The sequence below is a fragment of the Protopterus annectens genome, chromosome 1.part1, assembly GCF_019279795.1.
Source record: "Protopterus annectens isolate FY-2018-M chromosome 1.part1, PAN1.0, whole genome shotgun sequence".
Classification (NCBI taxonomy): Eukaryota; Metazoa; Chordata; order Ceratodontiformes; family Protopteridae; genus Protopterus; species Protopterus annectens.
Window position 1 is genome coordinate 995,044,506 of NC_056726.1, and position 22,223 is coordinate 995,066,728.

The 22,223-nt window shown below is 44.0% G+C and overlaps 1 protein-coding gene across 8 annotated transcripts in view; it reads right to left on the reverse strand.

Moving 5' to 3' along the window:
* Positions 1–22,223, reverse strand: part of CNOT3 (CCR4-NOT transcription complex subunit 3) — a 2,226,181-nt gene that overhangs the window by 461,736 nt on the left and 1,742,222 nt on the right. For all 8 annotated transcript variants that reach the window (XM_044079494.1, XM_044079487.1, XM_044079515.1 and 5 more), the window contains one exon: positions 1,440–1,548. In XM_044079494.1, coding sequence (XP_043935429.1) covers positions 1,440–1,548 — 109 coding nt within the window. The remainder of the gene's footprint in view (positions 1–1,439; positions 1,549–22,223) is intronic.

Sequence of the window (22,223 nt, forward strand, 5' to 3'; positions counted from 1 at the left end):
GCTCGAAGCCTCAAGGAAGCCCCAGGTCTGGGACTGCTTGAGACCTTGAGATGTAGACTGTAATGCAAGACTGAAGGTCCAGCTAGGTGAGAGGAATGGAGACGGATCTGACAGAGTTAGATTCTGCAGCCCATGAATATGACAGAAGTCTTTTCACAACCTCAAATGCTGATGCAGACACCGGATGACTGGGGGAAAGGCCTTCCCTGATCCATGAGTCTAGGAAAAACACTGATGCTAGCAGCCAACTTGGCCAGATCCAAGGCTAACACTGGAGCACAGCTGAACAAGGCCAGGGCTCTGAGGGGCAGGGATGGCAAAGAATGCCCCAGAGTCAACCCCAGACCACTTGACCTAATTACCTCAGCTCCAGGATGCAGACAGCTCAGAAAGGACTGGAGCAGAGTGCATCAAGGTTGAAAATGATGCCAAATGCAGCTAAGCTGTCAGTGTAAACAAAGTAACCATACTGACACACACACTGGGTCTAGAAGCACAGATCCCAAAAGAGTGGACTATAGAAGGAGAACTAGAAAGGGGGCAGAAGAACCATCTCTCTCTACCCTCTGGGTGGAGGGGGAGATAATAATCCCCAAGTCACATTGAGCCTTCAAGAATGACTTGTCCAAATTGACCTCCCTAAGGCTCTAAGAGGACCTCACAGACCTTAAGTAAGCTGTTGAGGGTGGTTAAGTGGATTGGTGTAGAGGTCTGTCCAAATCCTGTACCCAAACTGCTGAAAACTGAAACTGAGGAAGTGAAGGCTCTTGTGAGAACACTGGATCTGGGAAGGTAGCAAGAACAGGTTAGCAGTACAGAGAGGACTCTGGTGCCACAGCCAGAAAGAGACTCAGAACATCCAAAAGTTGAGACTGAAGTGGCACTGACAATGGTGCCGTAAACACCAGGAATTGGGAATGGGAAGGTGCTGAAGCTGGATCCAAAGGGGAAGCAGAATTATCAGAAGCGAAGCATTCAGGTGATCTTTTTTTCTGATTTCCTTTTTTTCTCTCTATCCTTGTATTCCTTCTTGTATTTCCAGTCTATATATCTTTGTCTGTCTTCACTTTTGTCTGAGGTTTCCTTGTTAAAAATGGAAAACCAATGGAAGGAGATCCTGTAATCGAAGATGCGAAAAGGAGCTCCTTCACCATTACTTTGGCACTCCTATCAGTCAACTATGAATCAGTACAGTACTGAGTCAGATGTTGGCACAAAAATCATGCACACTGGATAATACTAATGCACCCCCCCCCCCAAGCCTTCCCAAACTTGGTTTGTGGCCCCCTCACTAAAAACATTGGACAATCATATGTTAATCTATTTACAGGCTGTGCTGGTTAGAAAGACCTGTGTATCACAAGTATACTCTGAAGAAGCAAAGACAGACAGAACCAACATGTTTACTTCTCTGCATTCTCAACGGTTATCTTACTTACACAGTGCTGGTCGGAGGGATCAGGGAAACTTGTTGACTACTCTGTAACTGGTTGCTACTACTACTGAGCGTGGGTTCTGTCGTGCTCTCTGCTACCACCGAACTGTAACCTAAAAGCACAAAAAAACACTTCAAGTATAACATACTTCAATATTTACATTTAACAAAGTTCAAATTATCATCAATATTTTAAAAGAAAATTTCTAAAACATTTTCATCAGCTTCATTCTCACATTAAACAGTAATTTATACAAAATTCCAACAATATACCTCTTACATTTCTCCTTTCAAAGGAACCAATGTAACAGAGAGATTAGGAATCCCTTTAGTCTCAAAAAGTAACTCCATAACAAGGTATATCTCTCGCTCCTTTATCTTCTATATAGAAAAAAATATTTTATTTTTATATCATATTCCCGTTTTAAACCACTCAACCCCCTCATAACATCCATATGTAATAACATTTTCATTACACCAAACTAACCATTCTATTTCCAATTTCACCTGTAATGCGTGAGATGACGTTTTTAGTCTTTTACAACAAATATGCACAGCCATGTTTCTACCATCTGATTACATAATCACTCACTCCGTCACAGAATAAACTTCATTTGACCTTTCACAGGAATGCATGCAGAGGGCATCACCTAAAAAAATCCCACGGTTAACTAGCTCTCAATCGCCTTCCTTTCTAGGAAGCTTTTCCTCCTCCTTCCCTAACTCAATTTATAAAACTATTAAATTTAACTTACAGCAGGCCTTTCTTTATTCTATTTCTCCTTCCCCTTTCTCTATTCAATCACACTCCACACAAAATGCTTCCAGCTACTTTATTCTACTCATCCTTTTCTCTCTTCTCCAGTTCTACTATTCTGTTGTCTGTGCTTACTGCTTTCCCTAATTTAACCCACTGTATATTCCATACTTTCTCTTTAAAATCTGCTTAACTTCTCTAGACCCAAATTCTTCTCTTCTTCATAGGTTCATACATTCATAGATTAGTACTAGGCTAATTGCCCTTGTGACCCACTTTAAGCCTAGCCTATTATCCCTTGTGAGACTCAAACCCTGCACCTTGTGTTTGTAAGGCAAACACCTTAACCATTAGGCCACCCTCCAAACTTTATCTAATCTTTACAAAATCTACTAGGCTATTACCCAAGAACTTTTCATTACTACTATTTTTTTCTCTGTACTGAATTGCAACTATTACCTCTATTGCGCTCAGATACCAATATAAAACTGTACAAGAATGTGACTGATTTTTAAAATTGATCTACCATGCATCTGCCTTGCATATATAAATGCGAAAATTATCAATGTAATTTTAAATCAGTGGGATTATCTCCTGCTTTTGCTACTGTTAGTTAACAAGCTTACTCTGTATTATGTTATGCAACTATAAAAACTTTTAACTCTTGTGTACTTTGTGTTTTTCATACTGATGTATGGAACTTTTTTCTCTGATCCACAGTTGAAAAGGGATTGCTTTTGCTGACCTAGTCAGACTAAATCCATAAATAGATAAACAAATAAGGAATTTCCTATTACAGAAATCTGCACTGAAAGATGCAACTCTTCCCAGATGTCTTCCTTACAAAACCTACACAATATTCATTCACACCATTTACTTTTTCTCATTTGCCAATGTACTGCAGTTTCTAGTTCTCCAATGCATTAAGGAAGGAAGTTCTGTCTGTAACCAAGATAACTTTAGCTTGATTAGTGGCACAGGGGCTGGAAAAGCTGACATGGGTGGGAGGAACTAAGGTGCTATGACTGATGACAATTTTCGAGCTGAGGGGTTGAGGTTTTATGCTTGGGGACATGAATACAGCATTCAGCCATTAAAGCACACAGACAGCTGCCTTAAGAATATCACCTTTTACAGGGATCAGGATTGAGATGACATCGCTGCATAAGCAGGGGTCTGTCCCTCACTACTCCCTGCACCCCAAAGGCACATTTCAACATGTAAGAGGATTAGTCATGGCATACAAAATCCCTCACCCAGCCATAGTAGGACAGCCTCAGCCCTCCTATTTCTCTCATGATTTTGTGATGAAAGGAAAGCTGTGTAAAATCTTACCATAACCACAGATGTCCTTTTCTTCCATGTTGCAGTATTCTACATATGGGTTTACCCTTCTCCTGTCCAGTTCGTTCAGCCAGGTTTCCAAAGATTTTCAGTCCCTCTAGCTGCGTCGGCCGTCTGACGTGGCAGCAGGTACGTGGGCCATAAAAGTGACATCTGCACGCACCAGCCATAAGAACATATGAAAGCCCCCCATCAGAGCCAGTTCTACAAGGGCATAGCTTGTCCAGTGTCACCCAGGAGAGCAAGTGCAGTCTGACAAGAGGGGAAGGTGGGAGGGAAGGAATACTGCAACATGGAAGAGGAGGACATCTATGGTTATGGTAAGATTTTACACAACTTTCCTAAGTCCTTCTATTCCAGTGTTGCAGTACTCGACATATGGGTGAGTGCCAAAGCTCACTGAGGATTGGGAGGTGGCTTAGATGCTGTTTACAGGAACCCATGAAGGATAGCCCTGGCAAATCCTGCTCTGGAGATGTGGTTCAGTTTGCAGTGATTGGTGAAGGTGTGCACTGAGGACCAAGTAGCTGCCTCAAGTACAGAGTTAGTGTCTAGCCCCCTAAAAAAGGCCCCAGAAGACACCATGGGTCTGGTGAAGTGGGCTTTGATACTGCCCTGCAACATCTTTCCATGGAGATCCAGGCCAAAATGGTCTGTTTGCTTACAGCTTTCCCCAGGGCTCTGCGGTGGAAGGAGACAAACAGCTGGTCAGATTTCCTAAAAGGTTTGGTTTTATGAAGATAAAATCTAAGTTGTCTCTGGACATCTAGGGAATGAAGTGCTCTCTCAATATCCCCCTGCAGGTTGGGGAAGAAGGTAGGCAGGTGGATGGCCTGGTTCAGGGATAGGTCATTCACTACTTTGGGGATGAATGAAGGGTTAAACCTGAGAGTCACCCTGTACAGGTGAAAGTCTAAAATTGGAGGTGTGGCCGTAAGAGTTTGCAACTCTGAGACCCTTCTGGCAGAGGTCACAGCTACCAATAAAACTGTTTTCCACGTGCAGAATTTTATGGGAGCTTTGTCTGCTGGCTCAAAGGGGGCTAGAGTGAGTTTTTCTAGTAAACAGTTAAGGTCCCGGGGGAGGGGAAGGTTTCCTGAGTGGTCTAAGTGTTGTACACATTTTGTGGCCGTAAGAGTTTGCAACTCTGAGACCCTTCTGGCAGAGGTCACAGCTACCAATAAAACTGTTTTCCACGTGCAGAATTTTATGGGAGCTTTGTCTGCTGGCTCAAAGGGGGCTAGAGTGAGTTTTTCTAGTAAACAGTTAAGGTCCCGGGGGAGGGGAAGGTTTCCTGAGTGGTCTTAAGTGTTGTACACATTTCAGGAACAGTTTAGCGGGGAGTCTGGATGCAAGGGGTGGATCCAGAGGGAGGCAGGCAGAGATAGATAAATGTGCTTTCAGACAGGAGTATGACAGCCCTGTCTGCATTAGTTCACATAGGTAAGAGAGTTAGAGGAATATCGCTTTCCAGCGGGTTCAGCTCGTCTTTTCTGACACCAGATAGAAAACCTATTCCACTTAGAGATATGATTTCCTTGGGTTGTGTTTCCTGGCCTCCTGCAGGACACTGAGAACGTTCCCGTTGTACAGGTGTCTGAAGGGGATCAGAATCTTATCAGCCATAGGGTAAGGTGCAGGGATTGCCACTGTGGGTGTATTTGAGTCCCCTTGTGCTGTGTGAACAGGTCCACTGAAGGAGGGGGTAACTTGTGGTTACTGCCTTTGGACAAATGAATGAGAAGGGGAACCAGTGTTGTCTTGTCTAGTAGGGGGTCACCAGCAAGACTTTTGGTGAGTCCTGCTGAATTTTCAGCAACACTTTTTGTATTACGGGGAAGGGTGGGAATGCATACAGAAATTTCCCCTTCCAGCTCATCGAGAAGGCATCTATTGCCAGTGCCTTGGGGTCGTGTGTCCTGGTGCAGTACCCAGGAAGTTGTCTGTTTATGGAGGAAGTGAACAGGTCTATTTGTGGTATACCCCACCTGTAGACCAGATTTAGGAAGACATCTCTATGAAGCATCCATTCATGGTTGTGAGATGATTCTGCTTAGAAGATCTGCCTGGGAGTTGTGTTGGGACGGTATTGTAGACTGCCTGTAGGGTAATTCCCTGTGAGGTGGCCAGTTCCCACACCTGCAGTGCTAGTCTGCATAGAAGGTATGAGTTTGTCCCTCCTTGTTTGTTGAGATACCACAGGACTGTTGCGTTGTCTGTGAATATCTTGAGAGGGCCCCACTCTAGATAGGGTAGGAAGGCTTGTAGGGCAAGGAGGATCACTCACCTCTCTGACGTTTATGTGGTCTAGTTTGTGTCTGTCTGTCCACAAACCTTGCACTATTCTATGCCCTAGAGTTGCTCCCCATCTCAGATCTGAATCATCTGTGTGCATTGTCTGGGAGGAATTGGGAGTTTATAGGGGGAGGTCTGGGTTCTGGGCTACCTGAGCCACCCACCATCTCAATTCCTGTTTTAAACAGGGAAGAGGGGGACCCTGAACTTTAGAGGGTGAAAGTACCGAGTCCACACTGATCATAGATACCATTGTAGTTTCCTCATGTGCATTCTTGCTAAGGGTAACATGGGGATGGTGGCTGCCATGTAACCCAGAAGTCTCAGAAATTGTCTTTCTGTCAGCACTGAGGATTGGAGGATAATGAGTAGGTGGTGCGTCAGGGACACCACCTTTTCTGGTGGTAGGAAGGCCTTCATAAGGTCTGACCAAATTCTGCATCCCAGGAAGACAATGTCCTGTGCTGGCTTCAGATGGGAATTTGGCAAGAATATAAGAAATCCTAGGGACTGCAGGAGGAGCATAATGGTCTGGGTGTAAAGACGTAGAATCCTCTGCCTGGATTAGCAGGTCATCTAGATAGGGGAATATCTAAATCCCCTTCGTCCTGCAGTAAGTGATGACTGGAGCCAGACATTTTGTAAACACCCTGGAAGCAGTAGAAAACCCAAAAGGCAAAGCAGAGAACTGAAAATGGGATGAGCCTGCCAGAAATCTGAGGTATTTCCTGAAAGTGGGTTTTATGGGTGTGTGAAGGTAGGCATCCTTTATGTCCAGGGTTGCCATGAATCCCTGAGGAAGCAGAAGGGGAAAAGGGGAGGGAGAGTGAGCATCTTGAAGGTAGGAGCTTTTAAGAAGGGGTTGAGGCGTGACAGGCCTAGAATAGGCCTCCACAGTCCTTCCTTTCTGGGAACCAAAAAGATTCTTGAGTAGAATCCTTTTCATTTTGATTCTGTAGGTACTGGTTCTATACTGCCTTGTATTAGAAGGGTGTGCAGAACTTGACGAAGGCTCAAGGCTTTAGGCAAGGCTCAAATTCTAAACCTACCACCCTAGAACAAAACAAAGAAAAAAAACTAAGGGTAATGCTGCTCAATGCCAGAAGTCTCAACCTCAAGATGCACGCACTCGAGGCCCTTCTCAGTATGGAGAACATCGATGTCTGTGCTGTGACAGAAACCTGGTTCAAGGCTCCTGAGAGCACCCCAGCACTATCAGGTTTTACCTCATATCATGTGTTCCGGCCACAAAACCCGGACAATACCAAGAAAGGAGGAGGGGTATCCATATTCATCAAGGACACCCACACCTCAAGATTGGTGGCATCGCACGATGCATCGGAAACCATCCAGGTGCAATTAACCATAGGCAAGACTGCTCTGCAAATTGTAGCATGTTACAGGCCACCCTCGCAAACTCAGGAACCTCATATGGCCTTCCTGAAAACACTGGAGGGGATAAATGTATCTCCGAACACCATCATACTAGGTGACTTCAACTACCCTAAAATAGACTGGGAACATTACTCAAGCCCAAACACTCTAGCCCAAAAGTTCCTGGAATTCATAAACTCAAATGCCATGGAACAACTAGTCACCATCCCCACAAGAGGAGAGAACATACTTGATCTCATCATCATGAACATGGGAGCACAATGTTCAACGCCAGAAGTATACCCCTCACTGGTGAGATCTGATCACAAACTAATCTCACTGGAGGTCCTCATCCCGCCTCCACCCGAAATGAAACAGACCACAGTAAAGAACTTCTCGAAAGCCGACTTCACACTTCTAAAGACTAGTGTGGTCTCCTTTAAGGCCCCTGAGCCGGCGGTTAACATTACTCAAACCGCTGAATCACTTACAAATGCCTTCTACCAGCACCTGCAGGGCTGCATGGATCAGGCAATCCCAAGCAAAACAAAGACTCTTTGTACCAAAGGCAAGCGTCCAGTCTGGTGGACCCCAGCCATAAACAAACTCTACAACAAAAGGAGAAAGCTACTACAAGATAGAGCAAAATCCTTAAAAGGTAAGACACCGCTGATCACTATAAGTAAAAAGCTAAGAGCTCTCATAAAATCATCCAAAGCTAATTTTGAGAAAAAAATAGCTAAGGACTCTAAAGACAACCATAAGGCATTCTTTAGCTATGTCAGAAACCTAGGAGGAAACTCCCAGATATGCTCAGAATTAGTTCAAAATGATGTGAAGATTACTGATCCTACAGACATTGCCAACATACTGGCTGACAGGTTCAGTGCAAACTTCTCCCCACCCTCCCCGCCTAAAGAAGAGATATCTATACCAAATGATTGTAGCCCCCAAACATCTCTAACGCTCAGGTGAGAACTGCTCTCCAAGGCAAAGAACACAGCTTCCATGGGACCTGATGGTGTCCCCGGCTGTGTGCTCCATGAACTCAACGAGGAATTAAACCCACAGCTAGGACAGCTGTTTAATCTCAGTCTCACCTCCGGATACACTCCAGGAGTGGCACAGTGACTGTGGTCCCACTCCACAAATGCGGTGCCTCCACCGACCCTGGAAATTACCGTCCCATTAGCTTGACAAGCCTGATCTGCAAAGCCATGGAAAGGATCATAATGGATCTCATAAATAAAGACATAGGGAATTTGCAGACTTTGGATCCAACCCAGTTTGGCTTTGTCAAATGCAGATCATGCCTTTTAAACTTGGTTGACTTTTTCGAAACAGTCACCAAGGCCATTGACGAGGAAAGGCAGTCCATACAGCCTACCTAGACCTGGCGAAGGCTTTCGATACAATACCCCACTCGGGTATCATTGAAAAACTCATCAACCTAAATGTAAACCCATACATTACAAGATGGGTTGCAAACTGGCTGAGTGACAGAACCCACAGGGTCAGAGTTGCTGGCGCCATGTCAGACTCTAAGCCTGTCACAAGTGGTGTCCCACAGGGCTCAGTCCTGGGCCCACTCTTGTTTGGCATCTACTTTTCTGAAGTACAAGCAAACACAGGAGGGTTATGGCTGACAAAGCTCGCGGATGACTGCAAACTGGGCACCGTAGTTGAGAACACATCCGACACAGATATCCTTCAGAAGGGTCTCACAGAAACGGATAACTGGTGCCAGAGCCATGGCCTCAAGTTAAATGCCAAGAAATGCATAGTCATACCCTTCGGGAAAAATAAGGTTACCCCTAGCTACCATATAGGTGGCAATCCCCTGAACACAGAAGAAGTTATTAGGGACCTGGGAACCCAGGTTGACAGTAGCCTTTCATTCGACACTCATATTGCTAAAGTAGTTAGGAAGACCTTCTACATTGCCCACCTTATCATGAAGGGATTCACATCTAGATCAAGGGAAGTCATAGTCTCCCTATACTCATCACTCATCAGACCAATGATCGAGTACAATACCCCATTCGGAATGTATCTGACCCGACACTTGCAGCAGCTGGAGAGGCCACAAAGGTTCCTCACCAAAAGGATAAAGGGTCTCAAAAATCTGTCTTATGCGGCACGACTGAAAGAACTCCAGTTATATTCAGTTGCGTACCGCTTGCTCAGAGGTGACCTATGCCTGACATACAAGGCCATGTCAAACCCAGATTTGATGAATATGCTTCATCTCAAAAAATCTAGATCCCTCAGAGCCACAAGGGCGGGTGACTTAAACCTCGACACGGTTATTAATAGGACGTGCTGGAGGGATAGATTCATCACCCAAAGACTCCCTATGCTGTGGAACAAAATCCCGGTTTATGTGAGGCAGAGCACCTCGCTGGCCTTGTTCAAGAGGAATCTTGACCAATGGATGGGAGATCGCAGATACACCCCAGGGGTTACCTCAGTGTCACTGCTCGACAGAGACACAGCTAAATAATGGGTATAGTTTCTCCAAACTAAGGGGTGGCGTAAGCCACAAAACTATGGGCTAGGCTTATAAATGCCCTCGGGCAGATAGCCTAGTATGAACCTACGAACCTATGAACCTAAAGGTAATTGACTGGTGGGTGGCTGGGGTATACCTAGCTTTGATGGTGGGATGATCCAGGACATAAAGTACCTGTTTTGTATGATGGGCAGAACCCACTTGTCTGAGGTAATGAGAGACCATGCAGGTAGACAGCGAAAGAGATGGGCAGTCAGGGAAAGGGATCATTGAAAGGGGGGGGGGAGGTTTGAAAGCTTGACAGGCAGAGGAGAAGCTCTAGCTGGAGGAGGTTGTCTTCTAGACCTTGGGGCTATAGGTCTAGAGACCCTCCCGATAAACTGGGTCTTAGCCGGGTAGTTCCTCTGGAACTTAGGGAAGGACGAGACCAGGAGGTGTTTTAGATCCTGTAATACTTTTCCTTTTTGTTGTAGGGATGTAAACAGGTCTGCCACTTTTTCACCAAATAGGGCAGAGTGATCCAAAGGTGCATCAATAAGTTTGGCCATGAAGTCACTGGGGAGAGGCTGAAGGCATAGCCACGAGTATCTTCTGAGCGCAGAAGCTCATGCAGCTGACTTAGCTGAGGCTTCAGCTGCATCAAAACTGCATCTTAATGAATGTCTATTCACCTGCAAGGTGAGGGGTAGCAGCAAAGTCAAAGAAGCTTTGGCTGCACAATCAGGAATGTCAGCTAATTCCTTAGTGGCCTTGTCCAACAGAGCTAAGAAATATTTGGTCATGTGAGTTTGGTAGTTAGTAGCTCTGAATGACAGAGTAGAAGAGGTGTAAATTTTCTTTCCTAACCTCTCCATGGTTTTGCTGTCCTCGTCAGCTGGGAGGATGGTAGTGGTAGGAAGAAGCTTGGAAGCCCTATCAGTAGAGATGGAGATAATGGCTGGATCAGCAGGAGGGCACTTAATTAAAAATGTTTCTGTCTCAGGGACTTTGTAGAGTCTATCCGCTTCTCCGTGGGGCTGGGGGTTGGGAGTCCGGGTTGATGGAAGTAGAAGGAAAAGCATCCAGGAAGGATGGTTGAACAGGAGGGACAGCAGGCGGACTGGGTGAGTCAGTTTGTATCAGGTAGTAAAACCTCTTTTGTACTTCAGTCATATCAGAGGATTCCCATTTAAAGTGGTCTTTCATTTTATTGATAGTTTCCCCAAAGGTTAAATTCTCTACAGGGGAGATAGATTCAACAGAGCCTTCCTCTGGAGATCCATATCACAGGGGGGAAGAGATCTGAGAGCAGCAACAGAGGGAATCCTCTGAGGAATCAGACAGTTCCTCCTCCTCCAGTAGTAGTTCTACCCTCCTTTCAGGAATGAGAGGTCTAGAACTTGGGGGGAGGGGGGGCAGTGCCAGTGGTTTCTAAGGCAGCAGGCCTAAGGGCCATGAAAGCATTAAACAAACTGACTGAAGGCCTACCAATCGGGTATGCTTTCAGAAAAAGGAGATACATGCTTTGTTTTCTGTTTTTTCTTTAGAGGCCTCACAGGCGTCCAACTGGGAGAAGGCTTCGAGTCAGGTGTAGGGATGGTGGCAGCGGAATCCAAAGAACCCAGAGTGAACTCAAGATTCCCCTGGCGTCTAAAGTAGATGCCGGTGTAGCCTCTATGGACGTGTTGTCTGCTCGAGATTGTGCGGCTTCCTCAGAGGTACCCGCTTTACCCACACTGGCGGTAGCCTTATCATCAGCCAGGCTGTTGGCCACAGACTGAGGAACAGCTGGAAGAGGTGCAGCAGCAGAAGTAGACAGCAAAGGCTTGGCCCTATTCTTGGGAGGTTCAGATGGGGCGTCTGCCACAGCCTCCATCCCTAATGCTAATTGTTTTAAACACTGAATCTCTAAGTACAAGTGCAAAGCCTGTAAGCGGTGATGTAAGTTCTTTGGGACAAATGATTTACAAATTGTGCAATTCTCATGGTCATGTTCCCTACCTAAACAAAAGAGACACTGATCGTGGGTGTCTTTGTGGGGTATTTGCCAACCACAGTTAAACTTGCTCTTTCCGAATGACATGAACAGACTATAAGAATTAACAGTAAGACTGAAGGGATCCCCAACGGGGTAGTTAAATGAATTTTTCTTGATCCGACGTTCACAAGAAGCAGGAGCACCTGGCGTACGACTGGCAGCTGAAAAGTTCTGAGGGCTGGTGTGTGCAGACATCACTTTTATGGCCCATGTATCTGCTGCCATGTCAGACGTCCGATGCACCTATAGGGACTGAAAATCTTTGGAAACCTGGCTGAACGAACTAGAGAGAACTGTAAACCCATATGTCGAATACTGCAACACTGGAATAGAAGAACATATAATAGTTACAGTTCCACTGGGCCTACTATGACAGAAGACTCTTCAACCGACAATCCCAATCCTTGGGAGGCCCAAAAGCTTCTCTGGTTGCTTGAAAATAGCAACCAGAATACTGGGCTCTTACAAGGCCCTCTGCATGACCAGCACAAGCACTTTGTCTGCAGGAAGACTTACCCAACATGAATGCAGGGGAGAACAGAAAGTCTCTTGTTGAATTTCCTCTGAAGAGGAAAGGGGATCCACTGACCAACCACCCTTTTCTCCCAACTGGCCTTCACTTTCCCCAAACTAAGAAACTTCATGAGAGGATAAGAGAAGTCTTCTCCATCATTGTTTTATTTGCCCAGGAATATCTAATGGGGAGTCCAAGTGATTCCACTTACAGCTCCTCTCCATCTCAGCCAAAAAAAGAAATATCCAAAGATTAGGAAGGTGCTTTTTGTGTTAATTCCAAGGTTCTGAGGGGAACTCTTGCCCTCTTCTCTTCAAAATAAATTAAATTCTTAACAAATTATGCTTCTCTGGTTAAGAGAAATATACCTGACCTGTATACAAGAGTCACGGGACTAAAAACATTTTCACTGCTTATACCTTATTATCCATATTCATATCATGAGGTTGTAGTTTCCTAATTGTTGTGTTTTGTTTTGGTTAGTTATTATCAACATATCTGCCTTAACAGAATCCTTTTTAAATCTATACATCTAAATAATTCAACCTTATGTCCCCCATAAGTATGGGTACTGTTGAACCAACTCATACGTGGGCACACAAGTTCACTGCTAAAGCCTTTGTTTCATCTTCATTTATGTCTTATCCCAAAATGACTCAAAACTGTCTCAAATGCTGTACAACACTAAATTGTACCCTTCTCAATTTATCATGTACAAAATATCATTGCTTATAGCAAATGCTCATCTTGAATATCATACCAGCTAAATCCTAGAATTTGTTAATTTCATTTTGTTTGCCAATGGCTCTAAATACATATATATATTTTTTTCATTTTTCCTTTGTTGACTGGGTAAAGTACTATTAGGTTTAGTGGTCTCTCTTCAGGGGAGACTTCATGTGTTATTTCTGCTACTAGGGGAAATTTGCCAGAAGCATTGACGGAACGTCCTCTAGGTTTTCCGATTGGTGTCATGCAAACTTTTACGACTGCCTGAGCTATCACCAATGCAAGCAGATGGAACAAATTTAAACACCTCATTCAAAGAACGACACACTCACTGCAGTACAGCATTAGGAGTATGCTGCACACTTATCAGCAATCTGATCACCCCGGTCTTCTGGGCTTCCAGCACCAAAGGTGAGTGCGTTACCTGTTGCATCACTGAGACAGCAACCACCACCACAGTAAAGTAAATAACAGTTCCTCTGTTAAAACACAGCCTGTCACAGAAGAACCCTCACATCATAACGTTTGACACCAACCCTTCACAGGTCCCCCTTAGTAACCCTATTACTCTATAAAGGAATGCAAATGCTACCACTGAACTACTCAAATACTTTCCCTGCATCAAAACCCACTAACAACAGTGCTCTTCTACACTATGCTTCCCCCTGGAGAGTGCAGTTGTATAACAATTTGCCACAACAGTAGATGCCTACTGCCCACTGCTGCAGTATCCCAAAACTGTTGGGTCATCTTGCCAAATAACCTGAGGTTACTTGGTGAGATAACCCAACAGTTTGGGATACTGTAACAGTGAAAAGGAAGAGCACCACCATTGTTCTATTAATGTTGTCAAATGTTAGTCTTTCTTTCACAAAACCATACTGACACGTTATTAGCTTGAGTAACACTTCTGCCATTATCTTAGCTAATGTAGAAAATTACAATTCAGGTTTAAAACGCAAATATTTCTAAATGAGGCTGACTCTGATGGGTCTTTACCATCCTGGGTAATACAGTCACCACAGCTTTCTTCCAACATGCTGCTTCCTCTTCTTTTACAATCTTGTTACACAGAACATTCCAAATGTTTATTCCTTTCTTCCCTCATAAAAAGAAGTTGTGTGCTCACCATAATGTTCCATCTGTGTTGTCCATTTTTATTCTTCTCTCAACACCTGGGTTTGGATCTGACATGGCCACTTTTTACACCTCGTGGATAATGGCAACTCTTGAGCTCATCCCTTACCTATCATGTTCCAAGTCAAATAAGTAAAAAATACTGCACTAAGCCTGCTCCAAGTCCCCTACCAAACCTCAGATCTTGTTTGCTGGCCTTACAGTTTCACAGAAACTTAGAAGCAGCACTAGGATGAAAAACCAATATCTGGATCTCAAAGGCAGGAACACTGGCTCCATTATTATCTTCCGTTATTCCAGAAGTCTCAAACTAACTGGTACAGGGTTAGAGGGAGGAGAGTTGAAGAATGAAAATGGACAACACAGATGGAAGTTACGGTGAGTACATAACTTCTTTATCTGATGTTGTCGATTTTCATTCATTCCTCAACTAGGACAGAGTCCTGAGCTACCTGAATCCTGGGAGAACTCTAAGGAAGGATATTTTTGAGCACTACTGTGCCAAAGATTGCTCTTCCCCTCAAGACCGGATCCAATTTGTACTGAGTAATAAAGGTATGAGGATCAGGTCAAGCTACCGCTGCACTGATATAGTCTATGGAAGACCTGGATAAAAATGCTGAAGAAGTTGCCATGGACCTGGCTGAATGTGCTCTTTAAGGTTTTGACAAACACAAACCCAGTCTGTTATAGACAAAGATAATGAAGTTAACCATTTGGCTAAAGTTACTTTGGTAACTGGCTTGCACAATTTTGATTCTGCAAAAGAAACAAATTGATCTGTTTTTCTCAAATTATTTGTTCTATGCAAATAGAAACGTGTCTGTGAACACCCAACATATGTAACATGTATTCTCCTTTGTTCGTGAAATTTGGAAAGAAATCTGGAAGAATAATAGACTGATTAGGAAGAGATGATGAGCTGGTTCATAATGTTACCTTACCTTTATGAAAAATTAAATAAAGAGGCTTAGAAGATGACGCCTGAAGTTCAGAGACTCTTCGAGCAGAGATTACAGCTACCAAAAAGATAACTTTTCCAAGTAAAAATTTTAGTTCACACTTCACTGATGGTTCCAATGGAGATTGAGTTAAAACTTGTAAACCTAAATTCAAATCCCATTGCAGAGCTGTATCTTTAAAAGGGGGGGGGGGTCTCAAAAGAAAGGTACTCTTTATAAAGGGCTTACAAAGTAAAGAAGCTAAGGTGGAACTGTTAATTCCTAAATGAAAATTAGAAATGTCAGTTAGTTTGGTAGTTGAGGAGCTACCCCTTCATTAAAAAGTGCATCTAAAAACTCAAGAACTTGATGTACTGGTGCTGAAAAAGGGCTAATGCCTTTCTGTTGTGCCGGAAAAAAAAACAACAAATCTTTCCCATTTATTTCTGTAAATCTTCCTAGTGGAAAATTTATGGGAATATTAAATAATGTGATGGACAGGGGAGGAAAGCCTGGGTTGTTTAGCTATCAATGTAAGCGGAGAAACCATGCAGTCAACTTTAGGCCTAAAATGTCCTGTGATTCGTGTCTGTCAGGAGAGACAGGTGGTCCGGAATTTGATCCGGAATCCAGGAGGGTGAACTAGATAAGGCCAAAGAAAGGGGAACCAAATATGACGAGGCCAATTAGGGACAATGAGGATAATTTAAACCTTGCCTGTGATATAAATAGGACCTACTGGAGAGATAGGTATGTATTCCTGAGACTACCCAGTCTATGGAAGAGGCTCCCCCATCCATGTGAAGCAAAGTTAATCCCCAACCCAATTCAAGTGCAACTTGGACAACTGGATGGGAAACTGGAAATTCATCCCTGGTTTGGCACCTATGTCACTAATGGACACAGGTGACCTGTCAACGGTTCATCCCCCAGGCCCATGCTTATAATTATCAAGAGTATCAGAACTTGTCAGAGATTTTGGATCCATGGCTAGGCGTAAAAAAGGCCCTTGTGGTCGTTAGCTTAGTAAACACCTATGAACCTATGAATCAAGATACATCCTGGAGAAACTTAGGGATTAGAAGGGTTGGGGGGGTAATCACAGAGGAGACCAGGGGGCCAACCATAGAGGCAGTGATTCCCCTGGTGGAAAGATCAGGACAAAGAACTTACTGGGCTTGTTGCTGAGGGGAGATGCAAAGAGGTTGCAGCAAGGTTGGCTCCACTGGCAGAATATCTTTTCCGCAACTCTTATGTTGGGAGACCACTTGAGGCAATAAAATGGACTGATCAATTTGTCTGCTCTTATGATGGATTTCTCAGGAATGTTAGTTGCTATCAGAAATTGAATGGATAAGACCGCCCATTGCCACACTCAGAGCTTCTCCACACAGGAGGTTAAGATCTGGTTCCTCCTTGTTTGCTGTTGTACCATACCACTGACATATTGTCTGAATGAATCACAATACTACCAGAAGGGAGAGAGATTTGAAAAGCCTGCAATGCTAGGAATACTGCTCTCATTTCCAAGACACATACATACGTGTTAGCCTCTTTTGGAGATCAGGTGCCTTGGAATGTCTTTCCCAAGAAGTGTCCCCCACCAATTTGGGAAGCATCCATGGTCACTATGGCTTTGAGCTGAGGAAGAATATAAGGGATGGCCTTGTAATAACTGATCTGAGTGAATCCACCACAAGAGGTACCTTTTGCATGCTTGAGTTATTCTGATCTGGGTGGAACACAAGCTAGTGCAAAATGGACCACTGAGTTGCTAGGGTCCACTGAAGAATTCTTATTTGGTAACTTGCTAACAGAAACCAGAACTATTTTAGTGGACACTGACCCCAAGGCTTGTAGAATCAATTAAGCTGATAGAGAAGAGCTTTGAATTATCTTTTTGACTTGAAATTGAATGGATTGTACCTGTGGCAAGGGAAGGGAGGCGGTCATTGATACCGTATTGAACAAGGCTCCTATGCGTTGTAATGTCTCAGATGGATCTACCTGAGATTTGTTGCGATTGATGATAGTTCCGAGATGAAAGCAAAGCTGCAGTACATATTCTTGTGCTTTTATCAGAAGATGCCTGGTTGGAGCAGTTATGAGCCAGTGCAAGTACGGAAACTCCCAGAATCCCGGCAGTCTCAAGTGAGCTGCTGCTATTGCCATGCATTTGGTGAAAACTCTGGGGGTTGTGGTGAGGCCAAAGGGCAGGGCCCTGAATTGGTAATGACTATCTCCCTGCCAGAAGCATAGGAACCTCCTGGATTGTCTATTCATTGTTATGTGATGGTACACATCCTAAAGATCTACTGAGCACATCTCCAGTTGTCCTTGTGCAGGAAGGGCAAAATGAACTGAAGCGTGACCATATGGAACTCTGTATACTGAAATGATTTGTCAGATTGCTGAGATCCAAAATTGGCCTCCAGTTCCCTATTTTCTTTGGCACTAAAGAAACTTGATTAAGTTCCAGGCTCTTTCTCGTCTGGGGGGACTTCTAGGATGTCTCTTTTTTAGCATATTTTTTTATTTCTTGAGCTGCTGCTTTCCTCTAACTGGGTGGAACATTGGAAATTTTATTTACTGTTGGGGGGGGGGGGTATTACATAACCTCTGAAAATAATCTTCTGCATCCATGTATCTTTTGCAATATCCAGCAAGCTCTCCTGTGCAGGGATAGATGATCCCTGGCTGTCTCCAGAGGTGACTCCTTTCAGGAGCACTGACTGCCTCTGCTGTGTGGACGGCATCTTCCATTAGAGCTCCCTTCTCTGCCCCCAGGGGAAAGTACAGTTGTGTGCACTTACCATAAATGTAGATGTTCGAGTGTATTCACTGTTGCAGTCATCACATTTGGGTTATCCCTGCCAGGGTAGCCCTCGGCTGTCCCGAATACCAGAGAGTTAGTATTTCTGCATCGGTTGCTGTCGCTTCAGGAATGACGTCAGGTCATCAGTAGAATAAAGTAAGGCAGCCAATGCCATTACATTGTTTTTTCTTGCCCTAACCTGTCAGGAGTCCCCAAGTAGGGGCTGGAATCTGGTCGAAGAACCCCACCAGTGGAAAATAAATACCAATAAGTCCCTTGTAAGGAAAGATAATAAAAGGGGGAGGGAAAAGTACAGTTGTGTACACTTACCATACATGTAGATGTTTGAGTGTATTCACTGTTGCAGTTATTACATTTGGGTAATCTGCTGGCAGGTTGCCCTCAGTCTGCCTGAATTCCAAAGTCTTGGGTCCTGCATCAGTTGCCGTCTCCTCTTCCATGACGTCAGGTCGTCAGGGGTATAAAACATGCAGCCGATGCCATTTTCTTCCGTTTTTCTTGCCCCCGATGTCAGGTGCCCCAAAAAAGGTAGCAATAGTCTAAAAGAAAATATATATATATATATATATATATATATATATATATATATATATATATATATACACATATGCATCAATATAAACTTTGCCTTCATCTACAAGCAAATACACCACATAGGTAGTAGAAAATAGAGAAGGAAAGATAAACTGTAGAATGACAGGGGGATGGCGGGAGGGTAACCTGGACTACAACAGTGAATACACTCGAACATCTACATTTATGGTAAGTGTACACAACTGTACTATGTTCTTCATGTTTCACTGTTGCAGTCATTACATTTGGGTAGAATCCCAAAGCTACGGTTGGGAGGCTGGAGCTAAACAGCATTATGTGAGGCTATAAGGCCCTGCAGCACTGCAGTGGCAAAGCCTGCCCTGAACTTAGAGTAGAGAGGCAAATGGTAATGCTTTGTAAAGGTGTGAACAGAACTCCAAGTAGCAGCCTCTAGAATGTCCTTGGTTGGTACTCCTCTGACAAAGGCTGCTGAAGTAGCTGCAGCCCTGGTGGAGTGAAACTTAATGCCCTTGAGCACAGGTTTGCCATGGTGTAAGTAGCAGAAACGGATGCAATGGCTTTATCCACTTTGAAACGGTCTGCTTTGAAATAGCCTTTCCTTCTGATCCTGCAGCATATGACACTAGTAATTGCTCAGTCTGTCTTAGAGCTTCATTCCTGCTCAAGTAGAATCTTGGCTGTCTGTGTACGTCCAAAGAATGCAGAATTCTCTCCCCTTTGTTCTGCGGATTTAGATAAAAAGTTGGCAGATGAATTGTTTGGTTAAGAGCCACACTGGAAACGACCTTAGGCATAAAGGTAGGATTTGTCCTCAGAGACACCCTGTCTGGGTAAAATATGATAAAAGGCTCTACAGCCATGAGGGCCTGTAGCTCAAACTCTTCTTGCTGAAGTAATTGCTAGTAGCAGAGCTGTCTTCCATGACAAGAACTTTACATCAGCGGTAGCAGCTGGTTCTAATGGAGGCAGGGTGAGCTTTTCCAACACATAATTGAGGTCCCATGCAGGTAATGGTGATCTTCTAGGAGGCCTTAAATTTTTGGCTCCTCTAAGATGCTGCTTTAGTAAAGGATGAGAAAAGATTGGTGGCTCTGTATTGTAATGAGCCGAAATGGCAGAGGCATGGATTTTGATTGAAGAAAAAGATAGGCCTTTGTCAAGCATCTCACTTAAATATTGTAATATCTGAGGAATATGCGGTTCTGCTGTATCAGTTCCTTGTGCTTGATTCGAAGCACAGAATCTCTTCCATTTGTCAGCATAAGATTTTCAAGTACTAGGCCTTCTGGCTTCCAAAATGAAATCCATCACAGCTTTACTGAGAGGTGTTGTCTATATCATTACAGGATTAACCATGCTGCCAGGTTCAGAGTCTGTAGTTGATTGTGCATGATCTGATTGTTTTGCTGGGACAGTAGTTGTGGTTTTTGTGGCAAGGTCCAAGTTGGGTATTGAGACAAGTTTCTTAGGATTGGGTATGAGTATTGGCAGGGCCAGTCCGGGGCAATTAATATCATCTTTGGCTTCTCTTGTCTGACTTTTAGGAGGACCTTGGGTAGAAGAGGCAGAGGAGGAAAGGCATAAACTGATAGGGTTTTCCAACTGAAGGATAGGGCGTCCCACTTTCCATGCTTGTCTGTGATAAGTCCTTGTGCAGAATCTTTTCAGTTGATAATTTTGAGGAGAGGCAAATAGGTCTATGCCTGGGCTCCCCCATTTCTTTGCTATCATGCTGAAGACTTGTGGATTTAGTTTCCACTCGTGAGGATCCATAAGGTTTCTGCTTAAATCATCTGCCAGAGTGTTCTGTTCTCCTGGCAGGAATTGAGCTTGAAGATTTATTTGGTAGGTCAAAGCTGTGCCCCACAGTGCCATGGCTAATCTGCAAAAGGGGTATGAGTGTGTGTGCCCCCTTGCTTGTTTATATACCACATGACTGCAGTGTTGTCCGTCTTTATCAGTAGCTGTCCCGGATGAAGTAAGTCCTTGAAGGCTATTAGGGCATTTTGAACAGCTAGCATCTCTTTCTGGTTGATATATAGATGCATTTGATTTGGTGCCCATATGCCCTGAATGCATCTTCCTGCCATGTGGGCCCCCCAGGCATAATCTGATGCGTCTGTTGTTAAGGTCTGGCTGGCAGGGGGTAGAGTGAAGGGCCGTCCCATGTTTTGGTGAAAGGCCTTTGCCCACCATAGAAACTCCTGTTGCAGGCAGGGGATGAGAGGAATCATTGTTTCCAGACTCTGTGAATGCTGACTCCATAAACTTTTTAGGTGCCATTGTAGTTTCCTCATTTGCAGTCTTGCAAATGGAATTAGTAGGATGCAGGATGCCATGAAGCCCAGAGCCTGCAGAATTTGTCTTTCAGAAGACTGGGTTTTTGTTGCCATCAATTTGAAATAAGTAGTCAGTTGCCTTTGTTTGTGTGGCGTGAGGTAAGCCATCTGGGCAGTTGTATTCAAGCTTGCACCCAGGAATGTTATCTTTTGAGAGGGCACCAGTTGTGATTTATTTTCGTTTATTGTGTATCCTAGGCATGTTAGAAGCCTTTTCACAAACGCCAGGTGTCGTAGAAGAGTGTCCTTGTTCAGTGCTAGACTGAGACAGTAGTCAAAGAAAGGATATATTTGAATACTTCTTTGTCTGCAAAATGCAATTACTGGTGCCAGGCACTTTGTAAAGACCCTGGGTGCAATAGATTAGCCAAAGAGCAGTGCAGAGAATTGGTAATGCAATAATGCCAGCCTTGAATTGAGGTATCTTCTGCATGACTGTCTTATTGGGACAAGCAGGTATTCCTCTTTTAGATCTAAAGTCACCAGCCAAGCATTCTTGCCCAGCATGGGCAGAAGCTGTTGCAAGGTGAGCATTTTGAATTTTGGAATGTCCAGGTATGTGTTCAAAATCGATAAATCCAGTATTGGCCTCCAGGCCTTGCCCTTTGTGGGTAGCAAGAACAGTCGAGTAAAAACATTGTCCTTTTTCCTGTTCTGGTATTGTCTGAATGGCTCCCATATCCATGAGGGACGTAACTTGTTTCTGTGCCTCTGCCCATTGATTGTTTGGCAGATCTGGCCAACCATTTGTCATTGGCAGAGTGTGGAAATGTAATCTGTATCCCTGTGATACGATGTTTAGTACTAACTTGTCCTAGGTTATTAACTGCCAATTTTGAGCAAAAAGTGCTAATTTTCCCCCTATGGGTGCTGCCAAGAGAGGTGCTTGGTGTAGGCAGAGGGAAGTCATTGGGATTGCTTTCTGTAGGTTTGCGCTTTATCTCCTCCAGATTTGGAGGTGGATGCGCTCCATTGCTTTGACCTGTATGAGTCTTGAGCCTGGTACCTGGAACCCTTAGGGCGGCTGGATTTGCCCCTTTGAGCTCTATCTGACACATGAAAGGACCAATTTTTTGTAGGCCAGTGTTTACTGAATCTAGGTGGCTGCACTTGCAAGAAATCTTTAACAGTTTGCATAGACTTTCCTTTGTCTTCCATTTTCTTTAAAACCTCTTCTGCCTTAATACCAAACAGAGAATCATGCTGTAAAGGTGCATCTAGCAATTTAGTTTTAACATGATCAGGCAAATTTTGTTCCTTTAACCAGGCATGCCTCCTAATCAAAGATCCAGTAACTGCGGCCCTGCAGGAGGCCTCTAAAGAATCAAAACCACATTGCAAAGTATGCTTTCCAACTTGTTCAGCTGCATGCAATAATTCCTGCAATTCCTTATTTTCTGCACATTCTGAAATAAACATCATTTTCTGTTTCAGCAAT